This window comes from Protopterus annectens, chromosome 6.part0 (genome assembly GCF_019279795.1).
Source record: "Protopterus annectens isolate FY-2018-M chromosome 6.part0, PAN1.0, whole genome shotgun sequence".
NCBI classification, from domain to species: domain Eukaryota; kingdom Metazoa; phylum Chordata; order Ceratodontiformes; family Protopteridae; genus Protopterus; species Protopterus annectens.
This window is the reverse complement of record NC_056737.1, coordinates 455,850,329-455,877,254: the sequence shown is the minus strand read 5'-3', so window position 1 is coordinate 455,877,254 and position 26,926 is coordinate 455,850,329. Positions and strand designations below refer to the sequence as shown.

At 38.8% G+C, this 26,926-nt stretch overlaps 1 protein-coding gene across 1 annotated transcript in view; it reads right to left on the bottom strand.

Annotated features, from left to right (window-relative positions):
* KNL1 (kinetochore scaffold 1) overlaps positions 1 to 26,926 on the bottom strand; it is a 289,758-nt gene that overhangs the window by 15,145 nt on the left and 247,687 nt on the right. The window contains exon 6 of the mRNA XM_044073731.1: positions 20,823 to 20,945. Coding sequence (XP_043929666.1) covers positions 20,823 to 20,945 — 123 coding nt within the window. The remainder of the gene's footprint in view (positions 1 to 20,822; positions 20,946 to 26,926) is intronic.

The following is a 26,926-nucleotide window of genomic DNA, read 5'->3' as shown; positions in this document are numbered from 1 at the left end:
CTAGCTGACAGGTTCAGCACAAACTTCTTCCCCCCTCCCCACCAAAAGGGCAAATATCTATCCCAGCAGAGTGCTGCCCCCCTGACATCTCAGATGCTCAGGTAAGAGCCGACCTCTCCAAAGAAAAAAAACACAGCATCAATGGGACCAGACGGTGTCCCGGGCTGCGTCCTACATGAACTCCAAGAAGAGCTAAACCCAAACATAAAACTACTGTTCTATCTCAGCCTTACTACAGGATATGTGCCCAAAGAGTGGCGTACAGCAACAGTGGTCCCTCTCCATAAAGGTGGTGCCTCAACGGATCCTGGAAACTATCGCCCCATAAGCCTGACTAGCTTGGTCTGCAAAGCTATGGAAAGGATCATCATGGACCTCATAAATAAAGATATTGGGGACCTACAGACACTGGATCCTACCCAGTTCGGCTTTGTTAAGGGCAGATCCTGCCTCAAACCTGGTTGATTTCTATGAAACAGTCACCAAGGCCATTGACGAGGGGAAGGTGGTCCACACAGCCTACCTGGACCTCGCAAAAGCCTTCGATACAATACCCCACTCTGGCATTATAGATAAGCTCACCAGCTTAAATATAAACCCCTATGTCACTAGATGGATTGCAAACTGGCTAAAGGACAGAACCCACATGATTAGAATTGCTGGAGCCATGTCAGACTCCAAACCAGTTAAAAGTGGTGCCCCACAAGGCTCAGTCCTGGGACCTCTCTTGTTCGGTATATATTTCTCGGAGGTACAGGCCAACACGGAAGGACTGTGGCTGACCAAGTTCGCAGATGACTGCAAACTGGGCACCATAATCGACTCTCCATCCGACACAAGCATCCTCCAAAAGGGCCTCATAGAAACAGACAACTGGTGCCAGAGCCATGGCCTCAAGCTAAATGCCAAAAAGTGTATAGTCATCCCTTTGGCAAAAACAAAGTGCCCACAAATTACCACATAGATGGTAATCCATTAAGTACAGAAGAAGTAATTAGGGACCTGGGGACCCAAGTTGATAGCAATCTCTCATTTGACAACCACGTGGCCAAAGTGGTTAGAAAAACATTTTATATAGCCCACCTAATCACGAAGGGATTCACATCTAGATCAGGGGAGGTCACCATGCCTCTTTACTCATCCCTCATCAGGCCCATAATTGAGTACAATGCCCCTTTTGGGATGTACCTTACCAAACACCTGCAGCAACTGGAAAGACCTCAAAAGTACCTCACCAAGAGGATCAAAGGGCTCAAACAGATGCCATATGCTGCCCGGTTAAAGAAACTCCAGCTCTACTCAGTGGCATACCGCCTGTTCAGAGGCGATCTGTGCCTGACGTATAAAGCCATGTCCAACCCGGAATTAATGGACATGCTGCACCTCAGAAAATCAAAATCCCATCGAGCTACGAGCTCCAGAGACTTGAACCTCAGCACTGAAATAAATAGGACATGCTGGAGGGACAGATTCATAACCCAGAGGCTCCCTTCACTCTGGAATAAAATCCCAGTCCAGGTTAGGCAGAGTCCCTCATTGACTCTCTTCAAGAGGAATCTTGATGAGTGGATGGGAGATTGTAGGTTTACCCCGGGTATCACTTCTGTGTCACTGTTATACTAACCTCGAAAAAGGGCATAGCAAAATAAATTTAAAATGGGTGGCGAAAGCCAAACACATTCTGGCTAGGCTTATAAATGCCCTAGGGCAGATAGCCTAGTATGAACCTATGAACCTATGACCAGGTGAGGTAACTCTAAATGGTGAAAGAGTAGATCTGGAGCAGAGCCCAGCATCCAGAAAGAGTATACTAGATGAGGCCAGAGGAAGGGAAACTATACTTGTAGAGGCCAGTAAGGGGCTATGAGGATGACTGTAATCTTTCTTGACAGTGTCTTCTGTAAAATCCGTTGAATCAAAGAAATGGGGGAAATGCATAAAGGTGTCTGGGGGCCAACTGAGTGACAGAGCATTCCCTCAGGGACTTCAGCTTTGGAGGGAAAAGAGTGAAGGACCTGCTGTACTTGTTCTTGAGGTGGGAGGCAGAGAGACTGCAGCAGGGTCAGCTGCGATGGCTTAATATTTGCTCTGTAACTGTTGGATTGAGGGACCACTTGTTAAGAAGGACTGACTTGCTCAGTCTTTCTGCTAGCACACTGGATTTGCCTGGGATACGTGTTGCTACTAGAAAGTGCTGAGAAGATATTGCCCACTACCACCATCTCATGGCCTCTTGACATAAATGATAAAATTTGGTTCCTCCCTGTTTGTTGATGTGCCAGACAACTGCCATGTTGTCTGTTTGAATGGATATCACATCTATCGGACGTGTGCCCTGAAAGAACTACAGTGTTAGGAGAAACGCCCTCATCTCCAACACACTGATGTGAATTTTGACCTCTAACTGTGACTGTGTGTCTTGGATTGTCTTCTCATGTAATGCACACCCCCACCCTAAATGGGAATAGCTTGTGGTCACTGTGGCCTGGGTTGGGGGGAAGGATGAAAGGATGTCTTTGAGAGACATGTAATGATTCCATCCACCACCGGATGTGTGATTTGCAGATTTCCATTAAGATTACTTGGAAAGACATGGATTGTCTTAATGACCATTTGTCTGCAAGAGTCCTCTGAAGAACGCACATATAGTATCTGGCTAGAGAAACTGGAGTAATCGAAGCTGCCATGGACCCGAAGAGACTGAGAACCGTTCCTGCTGGTGGCTTCTGAAAGGACAGAACTTGTAAGGCTTGATGGCCAATGGCTGCAATTCTTGTCTGGGGAAGTCTTGTGTCCATCTGGGCTCCTATGAACTCTCAGGGTAGCAATGGGCAATATTTGGATTTCATCAGTTTAACCATGATGCCCAGGTCTGAATAGAGGTGGAGCATCAACTACTGCCATACATTTAGTAAAACATCCAAACAGCTGTGGAGAAACCAAAGGGCAGAGCTCTAAACTGAAAATTAATGACTACTAGCCAGACACAAAGATACTTCCAGGATTGTCTGTTCATTTTTTATGCGGTAGTATGTGTCCTGAAGATCTGTCAAGTACATTCAGTTGCTCGCTCTCAGAAAGAGTAGAATAGACTGTAGCATGACCATCTGGAATTTCATTTTCTTTCAAAAGGTGTTTAGGTTACTGGATTCAAATTAGTCTGAGGTCCTTGGTTTTCACTAGCACTAAAAAGAATCTTGAGTAAATTCTGGATCCTCTTTGGTTTGGTGGGGCTGCTTGGGTTACTCGACTGTTTAGAAGCTTCTTTATTTCTGAAGTTGCTGTTTCCCTTTGACAGGGTGGAATTGTCTGGAAGTCTTTTGGGAGCAAAAGGTATAGTATGAAAAGGGATGAACTAGCCTCTGGTTATTATTATCTGCACCCATCTGTTTTGAGTGATGGACAGCCTGGTTGTTGGATGAAGGGATAAGCACCTTCTGACTGCTTCCAGAGTGCAGCAGTCGCACAAATTATCAGGAGCAATGAAAAGGCTTCTAGAGAAAGGACTTCTGAAACCTTGATTTTGTGGACCACCTCTGCTCCTAGGGTGATGTCCATTACAAGAGCTCCCTTCCTCTACCTCAGGGAGCCCTGTCTCCTGGTGTGTTGTTTAGAATCTGTTTGACTTAAGGAACAACATTTTTTTACCTCCCTTTTGATTCCTGGAAAAGGTCCTTTGTGGGATGGAAAATTTGATCCCTATGGCAGTCTGGGATTTGCTCTCTTCTTCACTCCTGGAGATAGTATCATTTACTTTAGGAACTAAAAAGTGTTCACCCATCATAGGGGTCATTCACAAAGGACGTCTTGAAGTTTTCTACAGATATGCCTGCACCAGTTGCTCTAGATGCACTATCCATAACATTGGAGAAAAGGCGTTCAGAGATACTGGACAAGGATTGAAGGGTGGCCAACTAATCAATGGGTTTCCTCTGATTCACAGTTATGGTCCTTGGCAGAGATTTGGAGATTTCTTTGGACAAATCTTTCTGAAAACATTTAATATGTGCCAGGTAATTTAAAGCTCTCACCAAGAAGGTGGACAAGAAGTAGACATGCTTCCCAAATCTGTTCAATGCATGAGAATCTCTGTTAGGTGGATGGACAGAACTCTCTTCTTCCAGTTCCTTCTTGGACCATCACCACAGAATCTATGACCAGACCCTTGGGAATGGTCTTACAGGGCAACTAGACAGTTGTCTTTTTTTTGGGGGGGGATAGTTTTTGCTGTGTCCGGTTCTTTATAAGCTTGTGTGGAGATCAGATCACTCATTTCTTCTGTGGGAGGGACCACCCAAGATATAGATGGGCTAGAACCAAAAGCATCACTGAATGCAGACTCGTCTGGAGAAAGTGCTTGTGAAGACCATCCCCCCTTTCTGTTTAAATAGTTCTGGGATCTCTGCAAATGACACATCCTCAAGGGGGATCTGGGGGAACCCTCACCTTCATTAAAGTTAGTATCTGCATTGACAAACTCTTGAGGAGAATCCAGGTGCCTCCTTTTATATGTATGCTTCCTGTGCATCTCTTCAGTGGGATAGTCTGGTGAGGACTCCTAAGCTGATATGGTCTGCTCCATAGGAGCCGATGAGAGATTTTTAGTCACTGGCTGTCCCAAAGTGACAAGAAGAATATGATCCAAACCCTAGATCATCTTTCAGGGGAAGGACGGATCTTAACTCAAAGGGGGACTCAACCTGAGACACTACATAACTATGATCCAAGGCTGATGTCGGAACTTAACAATCTAGGACCAAAGCCCAGAGAGGAAGAAACGGCTCCAATGATCTCAGATCCAAAGGCATTCTTTTGCCATAGGCGCAGACCGTTCAGCCTCAGGATTCAGATTGCTCCCAGACAGCTGGAGCCAACTGAATCAGAGATCTCATTGGGATCAAAGAACCAAGCTTAGGCTCTGATGCAGACTTGGCCCAGGTACAGGTCAGTTCCAACAGCCCTCATCAGAAGGGTTGGATCAAAGGAGGAGTCGCTACTTGATGCGAGTAAGAAATCGTTCCCTATGCTTCAGTGGTGATTGCAGCTGGAGGACCCCCTATTCCATCTGGGTTTGCAGGAATTTACTCATTTTTTTAAACAAGAAACATCTTTATTGAATTAGCACTTACAACATAGGTAGTCAAAGTTATATAAATGAAAACAAACCATACCTACATATTTTTAGTTGCAAACGTTATACATAACATATACTCTTCTATACGGCCATTACCAATCAAACTTTCCATAGTTCATTCAATTCCTGCCTTCTCTTAAATCTCAATTCTCCTCTAAAACACTATTCTACATGTATTGTTCCCATTTCCTTCTATACAGTTTGCCGTACCCTTTTCTAAAGATCCCACTTTGGGTTCTTTTATCTCTGCTCTTCTAGTACACTTGGTTTAGACTTTGATTTCCATTTTCTACTAATTGCTTTTTTGATAGCTACCAGAATTAAACTCAGCAAGGCCTTACAATGTTTAGGCAATTCCAGTTTTATATCATGACTAAAAAAAAAATTATTTCCATAGTTACACCAATTTACTCACCCAGTATTTCTGACAGATTAGTCTGCATGGAATTTATAAAGTTTGCCAGCTCATTACACTCTCAAAAAATATATTACAAATGGGCTTCCATGATTGCTGCATGTTGAGTAACAACTTAATTCTAGCTCTCCCAGTGTCAAAACAGAAACTCAGCAGAGAAAGCCAGTGGACTTATGTTTCTGGGAAATTTCAGTAACTGGCTAGTAATTGGACTGCCTGGATACCAGGAATAAAAAATACACAGGACCTGAAAGAAAATCAGCTACAAAATGTGAGGAAAAACACTCAGCGGGAAGAATACTGCAGCTATTCAGCAAAAAGCGAAGCAAGCTCCAGACATGACTTCCAGTAACCTAGAGGAAAGTATAAGACAACTGCACATAGACTTGATTAAGATAAATGAAACACTGATGGATTATATCAACTCAACAAAAGGCTGGAAAAATGGAAGAATATTTGAAGAGATATTCAGATGAGGTGATAAAACTGCAATAATCAGAAGTTGAAATGAAAAGGCTGGCTGAGTATGAGACTGCCTAAAAAGAGAGAGAATTAGAGGAGAGAGCACATAGGGAAAACCTGAGATTTTCTGCTGTACCAGAAAAGCTGGATGGAACAGACTGTCTTAATTTTATGAAAGCACAATTAAGCAACTGAACTGGTATTCCATAGCAGCAGTTGTTAACTGAAAGGGTAAATTGTGTGTATGCTTCAAACCTACCTATGAGAAAGCAACCTAGACTTTTAAAAAGACAGATGAAATTCTACCAGCACAAGGAGTTCATTCTGACAAAACAGTGGCAGAATGACAAAGTACTAAAAGTGTGAGACAGGAAAGTGTTTGTGGAGAATGATTACTCACTGCACACCAGGCAGAAGAGGATTAAATGTATTCCACTATTCAGGGGATATCCATAATTAGGCATTAGATTCAAACTACTGTACCCAGCTATATTCAACAAATTCTTTCCTGGAGGGACAAAGTCATTTTTTGATGAAGTACATGCTAAGGAGGAAACAAAATATGAGTGGTGAAACAGGACAAGATTCTATTTATTGTTCTTCTGGTAATAAAGACAATAAAGAGACTGTGCAAGTGAAACCTTTTCCAATGTTTCAATGGAAAATGCTTGAGAGAAGGAAAAAAGCAAAAGAGTTGACTAGAAAAATCAATAGTACATTGGAAATGAAGCAGAGACAGGATGTGGGAGTTGGAGATGAACAGGAATAAAACCAGCAACTTGGAAATTGACAAATGCGAGATTGCAAAGCAATAATTATATCTGTGAAACAATAACCCTATTTAAGTGCAACCTTGACAACTGGATGGGAGACCATACATTTTCTCCAGGGGTGGCACCTACGTCCCTCATGGACAGCACCAGTCGATGCTAATAACAATAACCATCTAACCATGGTCAATTAGGGAACAAGGGTATTACATGGCTAGGCTTGTTAAAGCCATAGGGGCCATTAGCCTGGTAACCTCCTATGAACTTATGGCATTAATGTTCAGAAAAATACTTAGGAGAGGGGAAGAGGAGGGAAAAAGGTAACTAAGTAAAAAAAAATGTTTTCCTTGAAAATAATATTTTTTATAGTGCATGATTTTCTTTGCATGCTATAAAGAAAAGCTTTCTTAGATATTTTTAAGTGTAATGAAGATACCAATGTAAACAGCTACTCCTGTTTTTTTTTCTCTCTCCTTGTTTAGTTTTAAGAAATGCACACGCTGTAATGTAAAACACAAAGAAAAGTCTGGTCAAAAGAGCATGATAAAAGAAAAACTAATGTACTTTTTCTCATTCTTGCATAGAATGATGAGATTAAGGCCCTTACCTGATCTAGTAATAAATTTTAAGAGAAAACAAGTAAATGAAAAAGAACAATGAATATTGTAAAGCTTTTTTCTAGCACTAGCAAATAAATGTAGCAACTCTGTATCTGGTCCTCCTGTCTCCATGTAGGCAATCTGATAAAGAGAAATGACAAGGAGATATTTTTTTCTGAAAGTATTCAAGTGTTTTCCTAGCTAGAGAACTATACAGATAAGACAAAACCAGACAGCAGTTAGAAGCACAGGCTGTACAATGCATCTTAGCATGGATAATCTTTCTTTTAGGTTAACCCAAGTCTATGAATGTGGTCAGTTTGAGAGACATGCTCCTATTAGGACAGTAAAACTTCCGTACTTGAAGATGTACATAGTTGTAGGTATTAGTATTAAATTAATATGTTTTGGGGAATATTGGGGGTATATTTGTTTTTTGTGTTTGAGGGCTTTCCATAAAACAAAATATTTTGTAAGATGTGACACAGGCTCAAATGGACATAAGAAACAACTGTATGAAAGATCAACCTGCCAAACAGTGTAAGCATGTAACACAAAAGCTAGAACTAGACACTTAACAAAAAAGCTGTTACGCATAAAAGGTGGAATAATAACTTTTTTACACAGTGATACTCTCTGTAATGTCTTGAAATTTCAATGGTCTCACAGATAAATACAAAAAATAAAGAGTAGTGAACTATATTAAAAATGTAGAGTGCAAATTGCTATGCTACAGAAGACACACTTGGAAAGGAAAGAACATGAATTTGATAAAAAAGGTTTTCAGGATGGCTATTCAGCAGAACACCTGGGACAAAGGAAAAGATGAGTACTTATATTAGAGAAATAATCAGCTTTAAGCAATGAATATTACTTATAGGTGAGGACTGGAATTTGATTTTTAGCAGTGAAGATGTGTCTGGGGGGGTCCAGAAGGGAAAATATAACAAAGCAGGGTAGATTTTTGAAGAAACGTATGAAAATACTTGGCATAGAAGATGTGAATTCAGTAATAGGAGTTCAGAGTGAATTTACATAAGATTCCCCAAAATATAAAAATTGGGTTAGGCTAGACAGAATTTACATTTCAAAGGAAAGTGTACATTTAATTGAAAGTCTTGATACACACCCAATAACTATTTTAGATCATGCACCAATAATAACCAAAATAAAAACACAGGGTAATGAAATAAAAATGAAACAGCGACACTTTCCCACCTATATGTTGTGTGTTTTTACTTTAGCTCACAGTAAGACGCTGTCCGGTTCGACTCTCAGCTAGAGCGTCTTCTGCGTGGGGACATGCGTGAATGGGCGTACCTTCGTTGAAGATTGTGTGTCAGGCCTGGCAAGCCGGTACGTAAAAATCAACTGCCAATCATTAGCAGACTGGAGTTCCGCTGTGGTGACCCCTAACCGGGAAAAGCCTAAAGACACAAACTGGCACATGATCTGAAATAGTTATTGGGTGTGTATCAAGACCTTCAATTAAATGCACATGTTCCTATGATATGTAAATTCTGTCTAGCTAGCTCAGTTTTTTGAATTTGGGGAATAATATGTAAATTCCCTATAAACTCCTCTTACAGAATTCACATCTTCCATGCTAAATATTTTCATCAGTTTCTTCAAAAATCTACCCTTCTTTGTTATATTAGTAGTAAGAATATTTAGAGCATCTGTCAATGCTGAAAATCAAATTTCAGTCCCCACCTATAAGTAACATTCCTTGCTGAAAACCGATAATTTCTCCCAGAATTTTCTTAAGCTCCATTATAGCAGTTCTAGATAGAATATAAATACATGACAGTGCAACCCTCCTCCCTTGCCAGTACTCCCTTAGCACTGCAAATCTGCCACCACCACCTCTTGTGTCCTCTTCCATCACTTCTGGAGCTTCTCTTGCAATTAATATAAGTACTCATTTCCTTTGACCCACACATTCAGCTGAATAACCATCCAGAAAACCTTTCTTTATCAAATTCACGTTCAGTTCTTTCCAAGCATGTCTCCTGTAACATAGCTATTTTCACTCTACATTTTTTAATATAATTCACTATTCTTTCTTTTTTGTATTTACCTATGAGACCACTGACATTACAGAAAGCATAATTGTATTAATAAGTTATTTCCACCTTTTATGTATAACACCTTTTTTGTTAAATGTCTAGTTCCTACTTTTATGTTACATGCATACACTGTTTGGCAGGTTGAACTTTTATGAAATTGTTTCTTGTCATATCAATTTGAGCCTATGTCACATCTTCTAACACTTTTTGTTGTATTTAAAGCCCTCAAAAAATAAACTCCAGTACCCCCAAAAGCTATTAATTTAATACCAAACAAACAAAACTATGCAAATCTTCAAATACTGAAGTCTTGCCCTCTTAACAGGAACCAATGCCCCAAATTGACAGCCACACTCACAAACATGAGTTAACCTAAAATAAAGGTTATCCATTGTTAAGACGCATCATGTAGCCTTTGCTTTTACTAAGTGCTAACTGGTTTTGTTTCATCTTTATAGATCTTCCAGCTGGGCATACCCCTGAGTGCTTTCAGAGAACATTATCTCCTAGCCAGCTGCTCTTTTCACCCCCCCAGCCAATCACTCTCCACCAGACTGTAGCTATTTTCTCTATCATATTGTCTCCATGGAGACATGAGAACCAGACAATTTATTTTTATCAGATTGTTTCCATGGAGACAAGAGGACCACAAACATAATTGCTACTAAGCACACATTCATTTGCTAGACAAAAAGCCTCATGATAGTCAATATTTTTTATTTATTTACTTGCTTACTTTTAAAACCCGTTATTAAATCAATCTAAGGCCCTTAATCCAGTCATTCCCCCATGCAAGAATGATAAAAAAACACTAATTTTTCTTTTGTCATGCTCTTTTAACCAGGCTTTTTTTTTTTTTTTACATTGCAGTGCCTACATTTTTTAAAACTGAACAAGACGAAAGAGAGAAGGGAGAAAGGAAGGAAAAAAGAACAGCAGCACCTATTTGCAATCCACATTACACTTAAAAACAAATTAAGAAAACCTTACTTTATAGGATACAAAGAAAATCATACATCACAAAAATAGTACTATTAAGAAAAAAAAATGTTTTCTTTAATTACAGTTAACTTTCTCCCCTCTCTTCTCCTCCCTAAAGTATTTTTTCAACCATTAATGAGACTAAGTAGGGGATATATCTTAGAACCCCATAAGTTCAATAAATTACGAAAAACTCCAATATTACCAGATGTTCTTGTTCGGTCATATTTCACAAATATTATTATTGCACTGTAATCCCACATTAAGTTACTGTCTTTTTTTTAACTGTTCATCTCTATCTCCCAAATCCCATCTCTGCTTCATTACCAATGCACTCTCCATTCTTATAGTGAACTCTCTTGCTCCTTTCCTTCTCTCCAATATTTTCTGTTGAAACAGTGGAAAGGGTTTCACAGGTACAATATTCTCTGGGGTCTTTACTACTTTATTACCAGAAGAACAAGAACCAGAATATCCTTCTGTATCAAAGCTCTCTTTTTGTTGGATATAATTTTGTATTTCCTTCTTACCATGTCCTTCACCAAAACATGATTTTGTCCCTCCAGGGAAGAATACCTTGAAAACAGCTGGGTACAGCAGTATGAATCTCACACCTGCATCACATTACCTGAATAGTGGAATGAAATAACTCATTGTACACCATGCAGAAGAGGAGTAATCATTCTCCACAAACACTCTTCTGTCTCCCACTTTTAGCATTTTGTCATTCTGGCACAGTTTTTTTCAAAATCAACTTCTACTGGTAGGACTGCATTTTTACTATTAAAGTCTAGGCTGCTTTCTCATAATCAGGTTTGGCGCATACACACAGTATGCCCTTTCAACTAACAACTCCTGCTGTGAATACCAGTCCAGTTGCTTATTTGTGCTTTCACAAAATGAATGCAGTCTGTTCCTTCCAGCTTCTCTGGTACAGATGAAAATCTCAGGTTTTGCCTACATGCTCTGTCCTCAAATTCTATTTTTTGAAACATCTCTTTCTAAGCAGTCTTTTCTTCATTTCAACCTCTGATTTTTGCAGCTTTATCACTTCATCTGAATATCTGTTTAAAGCTTCTTCCATTTTTTTCTTTTATGTGTTGATATATTCCATCTGTGTTTATTTTATTTTATTTTAATCAGGTGTGCAGCTGTCTTGTATCATCCTGTAAGTTACTGGAAGTACTGGAAGTCATTTCTGGTGGATGCATTGCTTTTTGCTTAACAGCTGCAGAACATACCACTTAGTGCAAGAAATCTGGATGGAGCCAAAAAGGGAACAAAGACAAAAATAGGGATACATTTTAAATAATGCTCTTATAAACTTAGAAAGTTGATAGCATAACATGTGTTGTAAGAAAGTACAGTTGTGTACACTTACCATAAATGTAGATGTTCGAGTGTATTCACTGTTGCAGTCATTACATTTGGGTTATCTGCTTGCAGTAGCCCCCAGTCGGTCTGATTAACACAGTCTTGGGTCCTACATCGGGTTAGTCCTGTCCAAGTAGAATCTAAGTTGTCTGTGCACATCGAAGGAGTACAGTATCTGTTCCCCTTTGTTCTGTGGATTAGGAAAGAAATTTGGCAAATGAATGGACTGATTAAAGGCCAAACTGGATACCACCTTTGGCATGAAAGAGGGATTGGTCCTGAGGGACACCCTGTCCGCATGAAAGATGATGAAAGGCTCCACTGCCATAAGGGCCTGTAATTCAAATACCCTTCTTGCTGAAGTGATGGCTACAAGGGAAGCTGTTTTCCAAGAAAGGAATTTTAAATCTGCAGTAGCAGCTGGCTCGAAGGAGGAAGGGTGGGTTTATCCAATACAAAGTTAAGGTCCCAGGCTGGAGTTGGAGCTCTGCTGGGTAGTCTTAAATTTTTGACTCCTCTGAGGAACTGCTTGAGCAGTGGATGAGAGAAGAGGGGAGGTTCTGTGTTATAATGAGCTGAAATGGTTGAGGAGTGAATTTTTATTGAGGAAAAAGACAGGCCCTTGTGAAGCATCTCAGTTAAGTATTGTAAAATCTGAGGTAAATTGGGCACTGCTGTGCTCATCCCTTGAGATTGGTTCCAGGCACAATCTTTTCCATTTGTCAGCATAAGATTTTCTAGAACTAGGCCCCCTTGCCTCTAAAATGACATCCATCACTGGTTTACTGAGGGATGGTGAAGGAGAGCTTAGGTAATTAGGCAGGCTACTAGGTTCAGTGTTTGAAGCTGAGGGTGCGGAATCGGATTCTCCTGCTGAGACAGCAGGGTAGGAGTCTGAGGAAGGTGCCATGGGGCCACCAGTAACACAATGCGCAGGAGGGGTTACCAGTGTTGGCGTGACCAGGCTGGTGCAATCAAAATCATCCTGGGTTTGTCTTGTTTGATCTTTAGTAGTACTTTGGAGAGCAGAGGCAGAGGAGTAAAGGCATAAACAGATAGTTTTTTTCCAGCTGAAGGACAGAGCATCCACTTTCCAAGCTTGTCTGTGGGGAGTCCTTAGTCCTTGCGCAAAATTTTTCCAATTGATAGTTCTGGGGGGGGGGGCAGGTCTATATCTGGGCTCTCTCATTTGCTTGTCAACATGTTGAAAATCCTTGGTTCCAATTTCCACTCATATGGGTCCACGAGGTTTCTGCTTAGTCCGTCTGCCAGTGTATTTAGTTTTCCAGGCAGGAATTGAGCTTGTAGATGCACTTGGTAGCTCAAGGCTGTTTTCCACAGTGCCATGGCTAGTCTTGCAGAGGGGGTAAGAATGTGTACCTCCCTACTTGTTTATGTACCACATAACAGTGGTGTTGTCCGTCTTTACCATTAATTGTCCTGGAAGAATGTGGTCCTTGAAGGTTGTCAGAGCATTCTGTACAGCTAACATTTCTTTATGATTGATGTGAAGGTGCATTTGAATTGGGTTCCATTTGCCCTGAATGCACTTCCCTGCCAGGTGTGCCCCCCCCCCCATGCATAGTCTGATGTGTCTGCTGTTAGGGTTTGGACGGCAGGGGGTAGTGTGAATGGTAGTCCCTTGTTCTGGTGGCAGGCCTCTGCCCACCAAAGGGCCTCTAGGCGTAGACAAAGAATGATAGAAATCATTGCTTCTAGATCCTGAGAATGTTGACACCATAGGGTTTTTAGATACCATTGTAGTTTCCTCATATGCAGCCTTGCATATGGAATTAGAAGAATGCAGGAGGCCATGAACCCCATAGCTTGTAGTATTTGCCTTGCAGATAGGGTTTTTGTGGCCAATTGTTTGAAGTAGGTTGTCAAGTGAATTTGTTTCTGTGGCATGAGGAAAGTCATAAGTTGTAATCAAGCTTGCTCCCAGGAATATAATTTGTTGAGTGGGTACCAAGTGTGATTTCTTTTCGTTTATGGTGTACCCCAGACAAGTTAGCACCCTTTGTACAAAAGCCAGATGATTGAAAAGTATGTCCTGTTTTTCTGCCTGAATTAGACAATCGTCCAAGTATTGGTATATTTGAATATTTCTTTGCCTGCAAAATACAGTGACTGGAGCTAGGTACTTTGTGAATACCCTGGGCACAGTACATAAGCCAAAGGACAGTGCAGAGAACTGATAGTGTGTGTAGCCTGCTTTGAAGCATAGGTATCTTCTGCAAGATTCCCTGATTGGGATGTGCAAGCATGCTTCCTTTAAATTTAGTGATACCAAACAGGCATCTTTGCTTAGCATAGGAAGCAACTGGTGAAGACTCAGCATCTTGAATTTTGGAATCACCAAAAAGGTGTTTAGAGTAGGCAGGTCCAAGAAAGGACGTCATGGATTGTCTTTTCTGGGTACCGTGAAAAATGTCGAGTAGAAACCTTTTCCCTTTTCCTCTTCTGGTACCAACTGAATAGCCCCTATACTTAAGAGAGAGAGTACTTGCTTTTGGGCCTCTGCCCACTGATTTAGAGGTTGATCCGGCCAACCGCTTGGAGTTGGTAACGTGTGGAAATGAAATCTGTATCCTTGGGATACTATATTTAAAACCCATTTGTCCTGGGTAACGAGTCCCCAGTTCTTTGCATGAACTGCAATCTTTCCCCCCAAAGGGGCAATCAGTTGAGAAGTGCTTGGAAGTTTTAAAAAGAAGTCATTGAGACAGTTTTTACCTTAGGGGGAGTTTTATTACTCCCAGATTTGGAAGTGGAGGGATCCCACTGCTTAGTCCTGTACGTCCCCTGGGACTGAAACCTGGGTGCTTTGCTGGATCTGGGTTTGGACTGAGAAGGTCTGGAAGAGGCAGGAAAGGACCAATTCTTAGAAGGCCAATGCCTACTAAATCTTGGAGGTTGTACTTGTAAAAAATCTTTAACAGTTTTCATAGCTTTAGCTTTTTCCTCCATCTTTTTAAGAACTTATTCTGCCTTGTTGCCAAACAGGCGGTCTTGATTTAAGGGAGCATCCAGTAATTTCGCTTTAACATGATCTGGCAAGGATTGCTCCTTAAGCCAAGCATGCCTTCTAAGTACAGTCCCAGTTACCGCAGCCCTGGGATTCTACGAGTATTAAAATGGCAGCATTTGTGTTTCCTGATAGAATAATGGGGTTAATTACAAAGACATATGAAGCGTCAGAGGCAAGAATTAAGGTGGGGAGAAGTTAATCTCAGTCAAGCTGTGTCTGAACAGAAGAATCAGACAGAAAGAAGTGTTCTCTTACTTCTGCTTTTTGCTTTATACTTCCAGCCACTGGCAAAGAAAAAAAGGAGACTCTGAGATTCAAGGATAAAAATGGTATGGCAATCAAGAAAAATAGCCTTATTTGCAGATGACATTCTGTACTTCATAAAGCGAGAAAAGGAATGTTTTGAGACAGTTTTAAGTTTCTTGCTCTTTTCCCTGTGCAAATACATTTTTTTTAGTTCTAATTTTCATATCCAACTTCTCACCTGGTTGATAAAAACAGGCCTGACCCGTATGTAAGACTTAAGAGACTAAATGTTTTTTCACTACTTGTATATCACCATCTGCATCCATACTCAACATATTCAAGCTTCTCAGTTTGTGTATAATCTTTTCATTCACTTCCCACATATCCTTAGCTGCCACAACAGAAATGTTTTAATCCATACACCTAAATACTTTATCTTATGTCCCTATAATGGGTACCTGTCATTTGATGGGCAGCACTATTATCAAATAACGAATGCTAAAATGAAAAAGTGAGACTGCAATCAGTAATATGGGATCAGTATGTTCAATCACTTTAAGAAGATGCAGGAGAATGAAAATGTATAATCTGGTAAATCACAAAAATACTAGGTCAACACAGGTAAAATTACTGTGGGAAAAAGGGATTAATACTACAATAAGAAAAACAATACTTATCACCCTTGTACATAAGATACAATACAAAGTTGTATGCAAAATTAAAAATGGCAAAGGGTACACGCATTTAAAACTGAAAATGCTGGCAATGTCAAAACACATAGTAGGATGTAATACATGGGGATGTGTAAATATGTTTGTAAACATACTTCTCCTGTTGAAAACAAAATTTGAAAAAATAAAAAGAAAGACTCAGAGGGTAGCATGCCACTATAGTAGAATGATGCACCTTGATCGAGGGGTAAAAAAAAGACCTTTCAAAAAGAGTTCTGATCACTGATTTGGGTATATATCTCTAGATATACACTAGACAAATAACCTCTTCTATTTGGTCACACAATTTTTTTTTTGTTTTGTTTTAGGCGATCTAGCTTCTGGCAAGATGGAAGGATTTACTTGGCAAACCTTACAGTTCAGAGGTTTTGGTGCAGTAACACTCCCCTTCTGCTCTTTGTTTGACAGAGTAAAACACTGAAGGAAGAGGATTGTTTTTTGTTTACACATACATATCAGCAGAGAAAGTACAATTGCGTAAGTAAACATCATAACAGTAGATGTTAGATTGGTCACTGCTGCAGTACATGGGTTATGTCCTATTAGGGACAGAACAGCAAGACAGCTGCCAAAACTTAACAGGCACCTTGCACATGTCAAGACTGTTATTTAGCTTCAGCTGACCTGAAGAAAAAGAGTGGTTTGGGCACAAAGTCCTTCAGAGCTTTCATGCCAACTGAGATAGGGAGGCTAAAGCCCTGAAATGATCAATGCTAGGACGGTTATCACTTAAAATATGTAAAGCTCATTTGAATTAAATGTTTTTGAGGGGGTGAAACACTTAAAGCACAAAATATTGAAAGCACATTAGACTGAATGCTCAGTTTTTTAGTGCTTGTAAGTAGGAGTGTGCAGGAAAATGAATGTTTGAAAGGGTTATAGTTGTTGGTGTGTTATGTACAAATGCTCGCTGGTTAGCATAAGGATTAGGTAATAGCACAGATTTACTGTTTTGCATATTTGGTGTTGTGTGTTTTGTGTCCTTTTGTTTTGTTTAATGGTATTGTCTGAAACTACCTGTTGCTAAAGCAAGAAATGGAGGATCAGACTTTCTGGAAAGATTAAAGCTTTGCCATGGTGGGAATGGGGCGGGGAGCCTTGCAGGTAAACTTGTTAGACTGCCCTTTGTTCTGGTGGAGTATCCATCTTTCTTTTTAGAACTCTCTTGCCTTTGGTTTTTAAAATTTTGTTTGATGGGAACTTCCTGGGTTTATTTTGCTTCTTAAAAAAGGGTTTAAAGGTAGCATTAACCCCCAACAAACTTGGTGAAGATAGGCTTCAAAATCTAAGAGATTCCTTGAATTAGCTTACTGCTCTCATCACACATTTATGGACCTCTGCAGAAGGTCCAAAATCTAACACTCTACGGACAAATTTAAATTTTCAACTTTGACAGCTTCTGGAAGGTTCTGAATATGCAACCAAAGCAAACCTCTTCATAATAGTTCCATTGCAAGTAGCCCTGGAAGTGGAATCAGCAGACCCAAAGCACATTTCAAACAGTGGGTAGCATTCGAGAAACATAAGTGATTTGGTTAAATAGAGTTTTTTCCCTCAGAAGAGGAAACAGATGCCATAATATTCCTCATGTTCTCAGAAGAAGCAAACATAAATTTTAATATAAGAGCTTCACAAATGAGGGGCTTTTAAGATGGCTGCACACTGAGTAACATCTTAATTCTAGCTTGCACAGTGTGAAAACAGAAACTCAGAAGATTAGGTTGGAAAACTTGTGTTTATTGGTAAATTTCAGTAACTGGCTAATAAGTGTACTGCCTGGATGCAAGGAAAAAATAAATACAGCGGACCTGGAAAAAATCTGCTACAAAAATTGAGGAAGAAACACTGATGGAGGAAAGTTCTGCAGCTGTTCAGGAAAAAAACAATGCAAACTCCAGACATGAATTCCAGTAACCTACAGGAAGTTACAAGACAACTGCACACAGACCTAGTTAAAAATAAACAAAACACTGATGGGGTATATCAACACAAACAATAAAAAGCTGGAAAAAAATGGAAGAATCTTTAAACAAATATTCAGATGAGGTGATAAAGCTGCAAAATTCAGAGGTCAAAATGATGAAAAGCCTGGCTGAATATAAAACTGCTCAGGAAGAGACATTTCAAAAAAATAAAAGGACAGAGCATGGCATATAGGGGAAAGCTGAGATTTTCAGCTATACCAGAGAAGATGGAAGGAACAGACTGCATTAATTTTATGAAAGCACAAATAAGCAACTGGTCTGGTATTCCACAGCAAAAGTTAATTGAAAGGGCACATCGTGTGCATGCTCAGAACCTGGCTATGATAAAGCAAAGATGCATTTCTACCAGCTGGAGGAGTTGATTTTGACAAAACAGGCAGAAGGACAAAGTACTAAAATTTGAAGATACCGGAGTGTTTGTGGAGAATGATTACTCACTGTACACCATGCAGACGATAAGCAAATTTATTCCATTTGTCAGGGAATGTCGAGATGCAGATGTGAGATTCAAACTGCTGTACCCACCTGCTTCAAAGTATTCTTCCCTGGGGGGACAAAATAACTTTTTGAATAAGTACATGCTAAGGAGGAAATACAAAAGTTTGTCCAACAAAAAGTGAGCTGTGAAACAGAGAAAATGTTGGAAGTAAAGGAAGGGAGCACAAGAGCTGATAAAAACAATTGAGAGTATAGTGGAAATGAAGCAGAGACATGATTTAGAAGATGGAAATGAACAGTAATAAAACCAGTAACAATGTGGGATTACAATGCAGTAATTATGTGTGTGAAATATGACAGAACAAGAAAATCTGGCAATACTGGATGTTTTCAGAATTTGTTGGGCTTCTGTGGGACTCAAACATATGCTCTACTTCATGTCATTAATGTTCAAACAAATGCTTTGGGGAGGGGAAGAGAAGGGAGAAAGTTTACTGTAAGTAAAGACATTTTTTCTTACTAGCACTATTTTTATGGTGTATGGTTTTCTTTGCAGCTATAAAGTAATGTTTTCTCAGTTATTTTCAAGTGTAATGAGGATTGTAAACAGGTGCTGCTGTATTTTTTTCTCCCTTCTTTCTTTTTTCTTGTTCAGTTTTAAGAAATGTAGGCAATGCAATGAAAAAAGTCTGGTTAAAAGGGCATGACAGAAGAAAACTTAATGTGCCTTTTCCATTTTTGCATGGGGAAATGACTGGATTAAGGACCTTAGATTGATTTAGTAACAGGTTTTAAGAGTAAGCAAGTAAATGAAAAAATACTGAATATCATGAGGCTTTTTTCTAGCAAATGCATGTATACTCAGTGGCAATTCTGCAGCTGGTCTTCATGTTTCCATGTAAGCAATCTGATAAATAGAAACTGGTTGCCTGCTTCTTTTGTCTCCATGGAGACAATCTGATAAAGTGAAACTGGCTACAGGCTGGTGGAGAGTGACTGGTTGAAGAAAAAACTGAGAAGAGAAATTGGCTAGGACATAATGTTCTCTGAAAGCATTCAGGGATTTTCTCAGCTGGGAGAGCTATAAAAAAGACAAAACCAATTAGCATTTAGTAGAAGCACAGGCTGCACCATGCGTCTTAGCATGTTTAATATTTCTTTCAGGTTAACTTAAGTCTGAGAGTGGCTGTCAGTTTGGGACTTTTGTTCCTATTAGATGGGTAAAACTTCAGTATTTGAAGATGTATATAATTGTGTCCGTTAGTATTAAGTTAATAGATTTTGGGGTGTATTGGGGGTGTGTTTGTTTTTTTGTTTGAGGGCTTTCAATAAAACAATAAGTTTTGTAAGATGTGACATAGGCTCAAATGGACATGACATGAAATAACTATGAGAACTTGTCAGAGATTTTGGATGCATGGCTATGTTCAAAAAGGCCTTAGTGGTCATTAGCCTAATGAACACCTGTGTATCTATGAAGATCATTGATCCTTGAAAGCCTGTAAGAGAAGCAATCTTCAGTGGCAGGAAAGGTCCGAGTGTTGATTTTCTACAACTCTGCTTGAGCTGTCTGATTCATGGAAGGCACCCTTAAGCTTTGGAAGCAGTCCAGTTGTTATATCCTCTGCAGGATAAAACCCGTACAGCTAAGGCTACTGCAGTAATGATTAAATGATGAATATCTGACCACCTCCCAAAACCTGACAGCCCCAACACATAGTGCCACCAGGTCTGTCGTACAGCACTTGAATCACTGCTAGATGTTTAGGTTTAAAAAAAGACTCTACTGCTATAGCTTAACACCAGGTCAGAAACCCTGGCAGGAACATTCAAAGAAGAATGATTTCTAGAAAATGTACAGGATAATGGCTGTGAAAAAAAAATTATGAAGCTTCCACATATAGAAATCTCACCATCAGCAAAATAAGATATATATATAACTGTGCCTGTACGTCTGATTATTTGAATGGACAAAATCTCTGGTCACGAACAAATATGGGCTACCAAGACAAATTATATATTCAAACCGCAAGGGATGGTAAAGGACAAATAAGTCTACTGTAGCTTTTTATGGATTCTGTCGAGCAGGCATTTCCATATGTGGAAGGGACATTTGCAATGAAGGTCTGAGGAGAAAAATGTCTACTACTGTGGAAATACCTGTAAGTTAATATAAAACATGACAGTATCATTCAGCAACAGTATAAGTTCTGATGAGTATATAGAGATTAACAAAAAAAGTAGACACCTCATAATGACATTTGTAGGTATATACAGAGTGCACAGAAGTGTTGCTGAAATGGAGCCAGACTACGTCATCTGGCAACAGTGAGTTGCACAGGCAACAATGATTTAGTTTTTTTTTTAGATAGAATGTATTGCTTCAGCCAGATTCATACAGGTAATTGGAGCGTGTACTTCAGTTGATTGATCCTGCAAGAAAGACAAATTATGAAAACACACGTGTATCAAAGACATATTCCTTGCTGTCATTATTCTTCTTCACCAGTTACAGTCAGATGAAAACTAAGACAAAGGGAACTCTGGACTGAATGCTCCTTTTAGTGCTTCCTTTATATTTACCCACCTAATTTTTCCAAAAAGCCTTCGAAATGTGAACTTCAAGGGATTCATTGGATACCAAAGACCTAAAGGAATTGTAATTTCAAATTTTGATGTCACCAGTGCACTGGAAAACAGAATTTTTAACCTGAAAAGAAAAATAAATGGATTATATGAAGAAGAAAAAAAGACACTGGAAAATCCAAGAATAAGCATAAATACAGTTTTGGAGGGAAAAAGCAAACTTATACTTCAGGCAGGTAGACAGGCCAATCTGCATGTTGTCTAAACATATTACCATACATGCATAGGGGTAATGTAGTGAATGGTGATAAAAAAACATACTCATAGGGAGAGGTTAGTTACATAAGTACAGGATACCTTTTTATGAGAGATTTTAACTTTCCACGTATAAAATGGGAAAAAAACGCATTCAAATAATATTTACTCACAGACTTTCCTGGATTTTATTCAGAAAATAATAAAACAATAAATAAAAAATAAAAAAAGCTCTCTCTCCAATAGACAACAAGCTGTTAAATGGAAAAATTCCATTTCGGCCTTTCTCAACAATCCCTCTGGCATCCCCCAAGGCTCTATTCTTGGCCCCTTACTTTTTCAATATTTTCATTAATAACTTTCACAAATCCATAGATAATGCTACACTGATCTAGTATGCTGATGATTCCACAATCATCTGTGCAGCAAACTCTCCCTCTGCACTCCTTCAAAAAACCCAAACAGCCTTCGCCAATACAGAAACTTGGATGCTAAACAACCATCTTGCTCTTAATGCTAACAAAACAAAAATCATGATATTCTTTCCTTCGAGAAATTTCACCATAGACAAAAACTTCTTTAAAATAAAAAGCCACAATAACACTCTAATCTAAACTGTACCTCACACCAAACTACTTGGAGTCACCATTGATGAACATTTAAAATTCGATATTCACATCCAAAATAATATAACCCCCCCCCACCAAAAACTAGGTCTGCTGTATAGACAAAATCGCTATCTAACTGCTTCTGCCAGATGTACTCTAGCCTCCTCCTACCTGCTCCCCTCTATGTATGGTGTGCCCCTCTATTTACTCATTTCCAGCTTAGCCTAAAAAAACAAACTGGAAGCCTGCTATAACAAAGTCTGTAAATTTGCTACAGGGTCCAAATATTCCACCTATCACTGCCATTCTCACCACTCGCTAAACTGGCTTGAGCTTCCTAATTACCTGAACTTCATACAACTCACCACTGCTCACAAACACATATTCCAACCCTCCATCTGCCCCTCTGTTTCATCTATCTTAACTTCCTACCTCCCCAGTCGTACTCTTAGATCTAAAAACCAAAACCTCCTTAAAAATCTATAAACCCCTATGCTCTCCTGGCCAATTACTTCTATCACATTCCTTAGCTAAACTATGGAATCCCCCCTTCCGCTGCACTCACAACCACTCAAATCTCTCTTCTATTCTTACCTTACCTCAAGCTGGGACTGTTCCAGCTCCCTTCCCATCTAAATTACACTGTCGCCTCTTTCAAACCTCCCTTCAATCTCATCTACTGTCACCTCTGATCATTAACATTATTGTTAGAACAAACACTAAACTTTATAAACACTTTATGAGTTGTACTTTTAATTATATTCTCTGTATTACTTTTATCTTTATCTATATTTTCACATTTGAGGTTTTTAAACGTATACTCCCCGATTTCCTGATTTTGTATTTTTGTATTTGTATTTTAAATTGTATATTTATGCGTTTGCATACTGTATATTCCATACTGTACGTATGTTATATTCTGTTAACTGCTTTTGGAGCTTTTCTCCCCAGGCCTCCACTGAAAATAAGCTCTGCTTGGCCCAATGGACTTCCCGGTCATCAAACTGGAAATAAATAAATAAAATAATCTGGAAAAATTGTTAGAATTTTAACTGGAGGATACAATACTCCTGCCTTAATCTTAAATAACCTCTCATAGCCAATGTAACATATGCCTGTACTTAATGGTGGCAACCACTCAAACCATAACATTGCTATCTATGGTAAACACTAACAACTCAATTTCAAAACGTTTTTGAATATACTGCTAAATGTTAAATTAAAACAGCCATTTGGAGATGGATAAAATTACAGGCATGATCTATAGTATACTGCCAGCAAATGGATAATTTAAAAAATACACTGGAAGGTAGAATTACGAAGTAAGATTTAGGGAAGAAAACTCCAATAAAACTTGACAGAAATTCAGCAAGTATAGCTGAATAAAACAGGGTAACAATTAAAGGATTCATTGGTACATCTGAAAAAGACATTGACACCAAAGTGAAAGATGATTATAATTTTCATAATCATGTAAACAAAAACAAGGGAACAAACAGTTAGAGCACCTTAACAAAACATTTTAAGCAGGATAAAGGGATAGCTAAGTAGAGTCATTATTTCTGTTACTTAGACTTAGTCCCCAGGAAGCACCATATTGCATGACATACAAAAAAGGTAACTGTATAGTTATCAAAAAAGATGTACTTGAATTACACTCTGCAAATTTCAAACTGATAAGCCTACAATATACATACTGTGTAAAATTTAGGAAATATTTCTTTAATTTTTCCGATATCCCCTTTATCTTATTCAAGATCAAAGGAGAGTTGACGCTTACACTCTGGTACCTACCGAGCATAAGCCAGTGGACTAATCCTGAATGATGCCAGACCATCACAGAAAGCATCCTATACAGACGCAGACAGACACACACAAACACACACATAAGGAAGTTTAGAAAAACTCCAATTCACTTATGTCACGTTATTTAAGAAATGGGAAGAAACTGGATCATGCAGTAAAACTCCACATGGACACAGGGAGGACATGCAGAGTCCACATACAAGGAATCTACTAGGCATAGAGCTGGGGAACTAGTTATTAGATCAAGACAAACATGACCTATTTTAGCACTCTAGGCAAGACTGCTGATGTCTGCTTACTCCAATTCCTTTTTCTCATTTGCCATCTCTCTCCCTCTTTGTCTATATTTGTGTGTGTGTGTGGGGGGGGGGGGCGTACATGTGTGGCTTACCCAAGTTTTATTGAGCTTTGTTTTCATCAACTGGTGAAAAAGCTGGTACATCTCTGAGAATCAACTGTACTCGCTTTCAAGCAAGATCTCTGAACAATGGGGTTTGAGAAATTTGCACTTTCCCAACCATGGTGCAATCACACAGCTGATAGTATGCCTAATAAGCAGAGGGTGCAGGAGGGCTTGCACCAATATAAATTTTTTTTTATTCAATGATTTGTGTTTAGAACATTTAGGTGTTCGATGGTATGAGGTTTGATTTTGTGACTTGTTGATGGAATATCACAAATCCCCATTATCTATCTATATAACAGTATAAAATAGGATATGTAGTCACGCCACCAGAAGATAGTCATACTCTGTGATACTCCTAAAAAAATTAATGGATGATGCAATAAAATAACTTGATCAATGCAAAACGATATTTTAAGGCATCATTTGGTAAGAGAACTACAACTACATAACTGGTAAAATTAATAGAAAGAAAAACTACACACACTTAAAGATTACAGTTTTGATTACAACATATTCACATCTGTGGAAAAACCCTTCAGATCCAGCTTCATGTAAATCCATTTTGATTTTAAACATGATTATACAGTGCTAATGTCTATACTAGCTAAGAGAATGGAAAAGATGTTGCCAAAATTGACAGACATGGGTCAATATAGTTCTGTGGAGGGAAGCAAAACATTTGAAAACATGAACAGAAAAATGACTATCCAGAGGGAAGCACAGTGTAAAAAAACACTACTGTTGTGGGTATTTATGCAGAGAAAGCATTTAATAGACTCAGCTGGAATGTTATGAGAAGAGCAAGGGTATCATTTGCATTCCCTATTAGGGAGAAGTAGGAAGATATGTGCAGTGTCAGAGACAAGAATTAAGGTTCAATCGTTCTTTGCAGACATTAGACAAGGCTTTCATCTTTCATTGCTATTTGGTTTATATTTAGAACCCCTGGCAAAGAAAGTAAGGAACTGAGAAATTCAAGGATACAGCTGGTATGTTAATCAAGACAAGTTAGCTGGTATGTTAATCAAGACAAGTTAGCTGTATTTGCAGATGCCATATCTGCTAGATCCAGGAAAGGACATTTTGGTGGTGTTTTACATTCTGATAGTTTCAAGACTTTTCAGAATATAAAACAAATGAAAACAGACTTACTGTGCAGAGGTTTGATTTTAGCTCTTCCAGTGTGAAATCAGACAGTGAAATAAAAAGGGTCACTGAAAATGTCCTTTTGGGTAAAATTCAGTGACTGGCTAGTAATTACACTGGCTGGATGCTAAGAAGAAATTTGGAGAACCTGAAAGAAAATCAACCAAAATTAGCACGAGTGACCTTAATTTTAAATTAACTAATGCCTGTGGGTGCAGCCATTGATTTGGGGAAACTGCCACTGCCTGGAGGTTAAATGTCGTTTGTTGACAATGTACGTAGTTTTGTGTGTTTGTCTCCAGTTAACAAGGGATGGGGGTTCTGAAAAAGTATCCAGATTAGCTTGATGGTTTTCATTAAAGTAAAAAGTCTTGAGATAGGACAGGTTCAAATGGAAATGAGAAGAAAACTATAAAAAGGATTGGCCCACCAAATAGTGTGTGCATGTAAAACAAAAGTTGAACATACACATTCAAAAGCACTATCATGTATACAAAGTGGGAACAATAGCTTTGTATCATAACTGCTATTCTGTCAATATTATCTTATAATATAAAAGGCCTTATAGGCACAGACAAAAAGAAAGGATTACTGAATTATTATACAAAATGGAGGGGGGGGGGGAAAGCAATGTTGCAGAGATGCATTAGAATAGAAAGGAATGTGCAACTGACAAAAAGGATTTCAGGATTTATATTCAAAAGAATATTGGGGACAAAGAAAAAGGGGGTAATAACACTAATTGCTAGATGGGCTCCAATAAGTGAACAAAGAGGGGGAAAACTACAGTGATAGGTCTGTGGCAGCAATGGGCTACTGGTAAAGGAAGAGGATTATACATTGGCATGTTTATATTCTATCAAAACTGCTATTATGAAGCTTAAGAAAAATTGGGAAGAAATAATTGGCTTTCAGGTAGTACTATGTAGAGAATGAAACTTGATTTGGAATAGTGAGGATTTATCAAGGGGGGCATAGATGGGCAAAATAACAAAATAGGGTAGATTTCTGAAGCAATTTATGAAAACATTTGGTACAGATTTGAACTCAGTAGTATGAATCTCAGAGAGAAATGGCATTCTCCAATGTACAACAACATTTTCTGGATTGGATAGAAATTAAATTTCACAGGGGAGTGTGAATTTAATTGAAACTTTGACACATCCAATACTTATTTCAGATCAATCACTGATAAAAAAACAAGATAATAGAGGATAATGAAGAAAAAATAAGACACAAGCATTTTCCTAGTTACTTGCTTAAGACAGAAAAATGTAAGGAATGGGTAGTGCAAAATTAGTTGAGAATTACTAGGGAAGATACAAATTTCTTCAGAAGGGATAATTAAGTGGATAAAAAGGATAGGTTGAGATGATTTAAAAACAGTGACATATAATCAATATATATATGGAAGTCTCCAGGAATAGATGTTAGTTTTGTGGAAGTTTGAAAATAGGAGGGAAGAAAGCTCTTTGATTAATAGTATTTTAAAAGTAGGGGAAGCATCAGCATCTTGGAAGTAAGCTGGGGTGGCTGTATTACCCAAAGAAGGTAAAGACCCATGTTTATTTAGACCCGTTTTCATTTCAAACCATGATTATAAAGTGTTTCTGCCTATTCTAGCTAAGCAAATGGCAAAGGTGTTGGAAAAATTGATATAGATTAATGCGATTTTGTTGAGGGGATGCAAACAATTGACAACATTAAAATAATAGTAATGATCAAGAGGGAAGCAGAATGTAAGAAAATGTTGCTACTGTTGGTAGATGTTGGTACAGGGAAAGCATTCCCTACTCTGAGCTGAAATTTTAACAGTAGGGCAATGGAAGCATTTCCATTCCCTAATACAGTGATAGAGTTTATTAGGAGGACATATAAAGGATC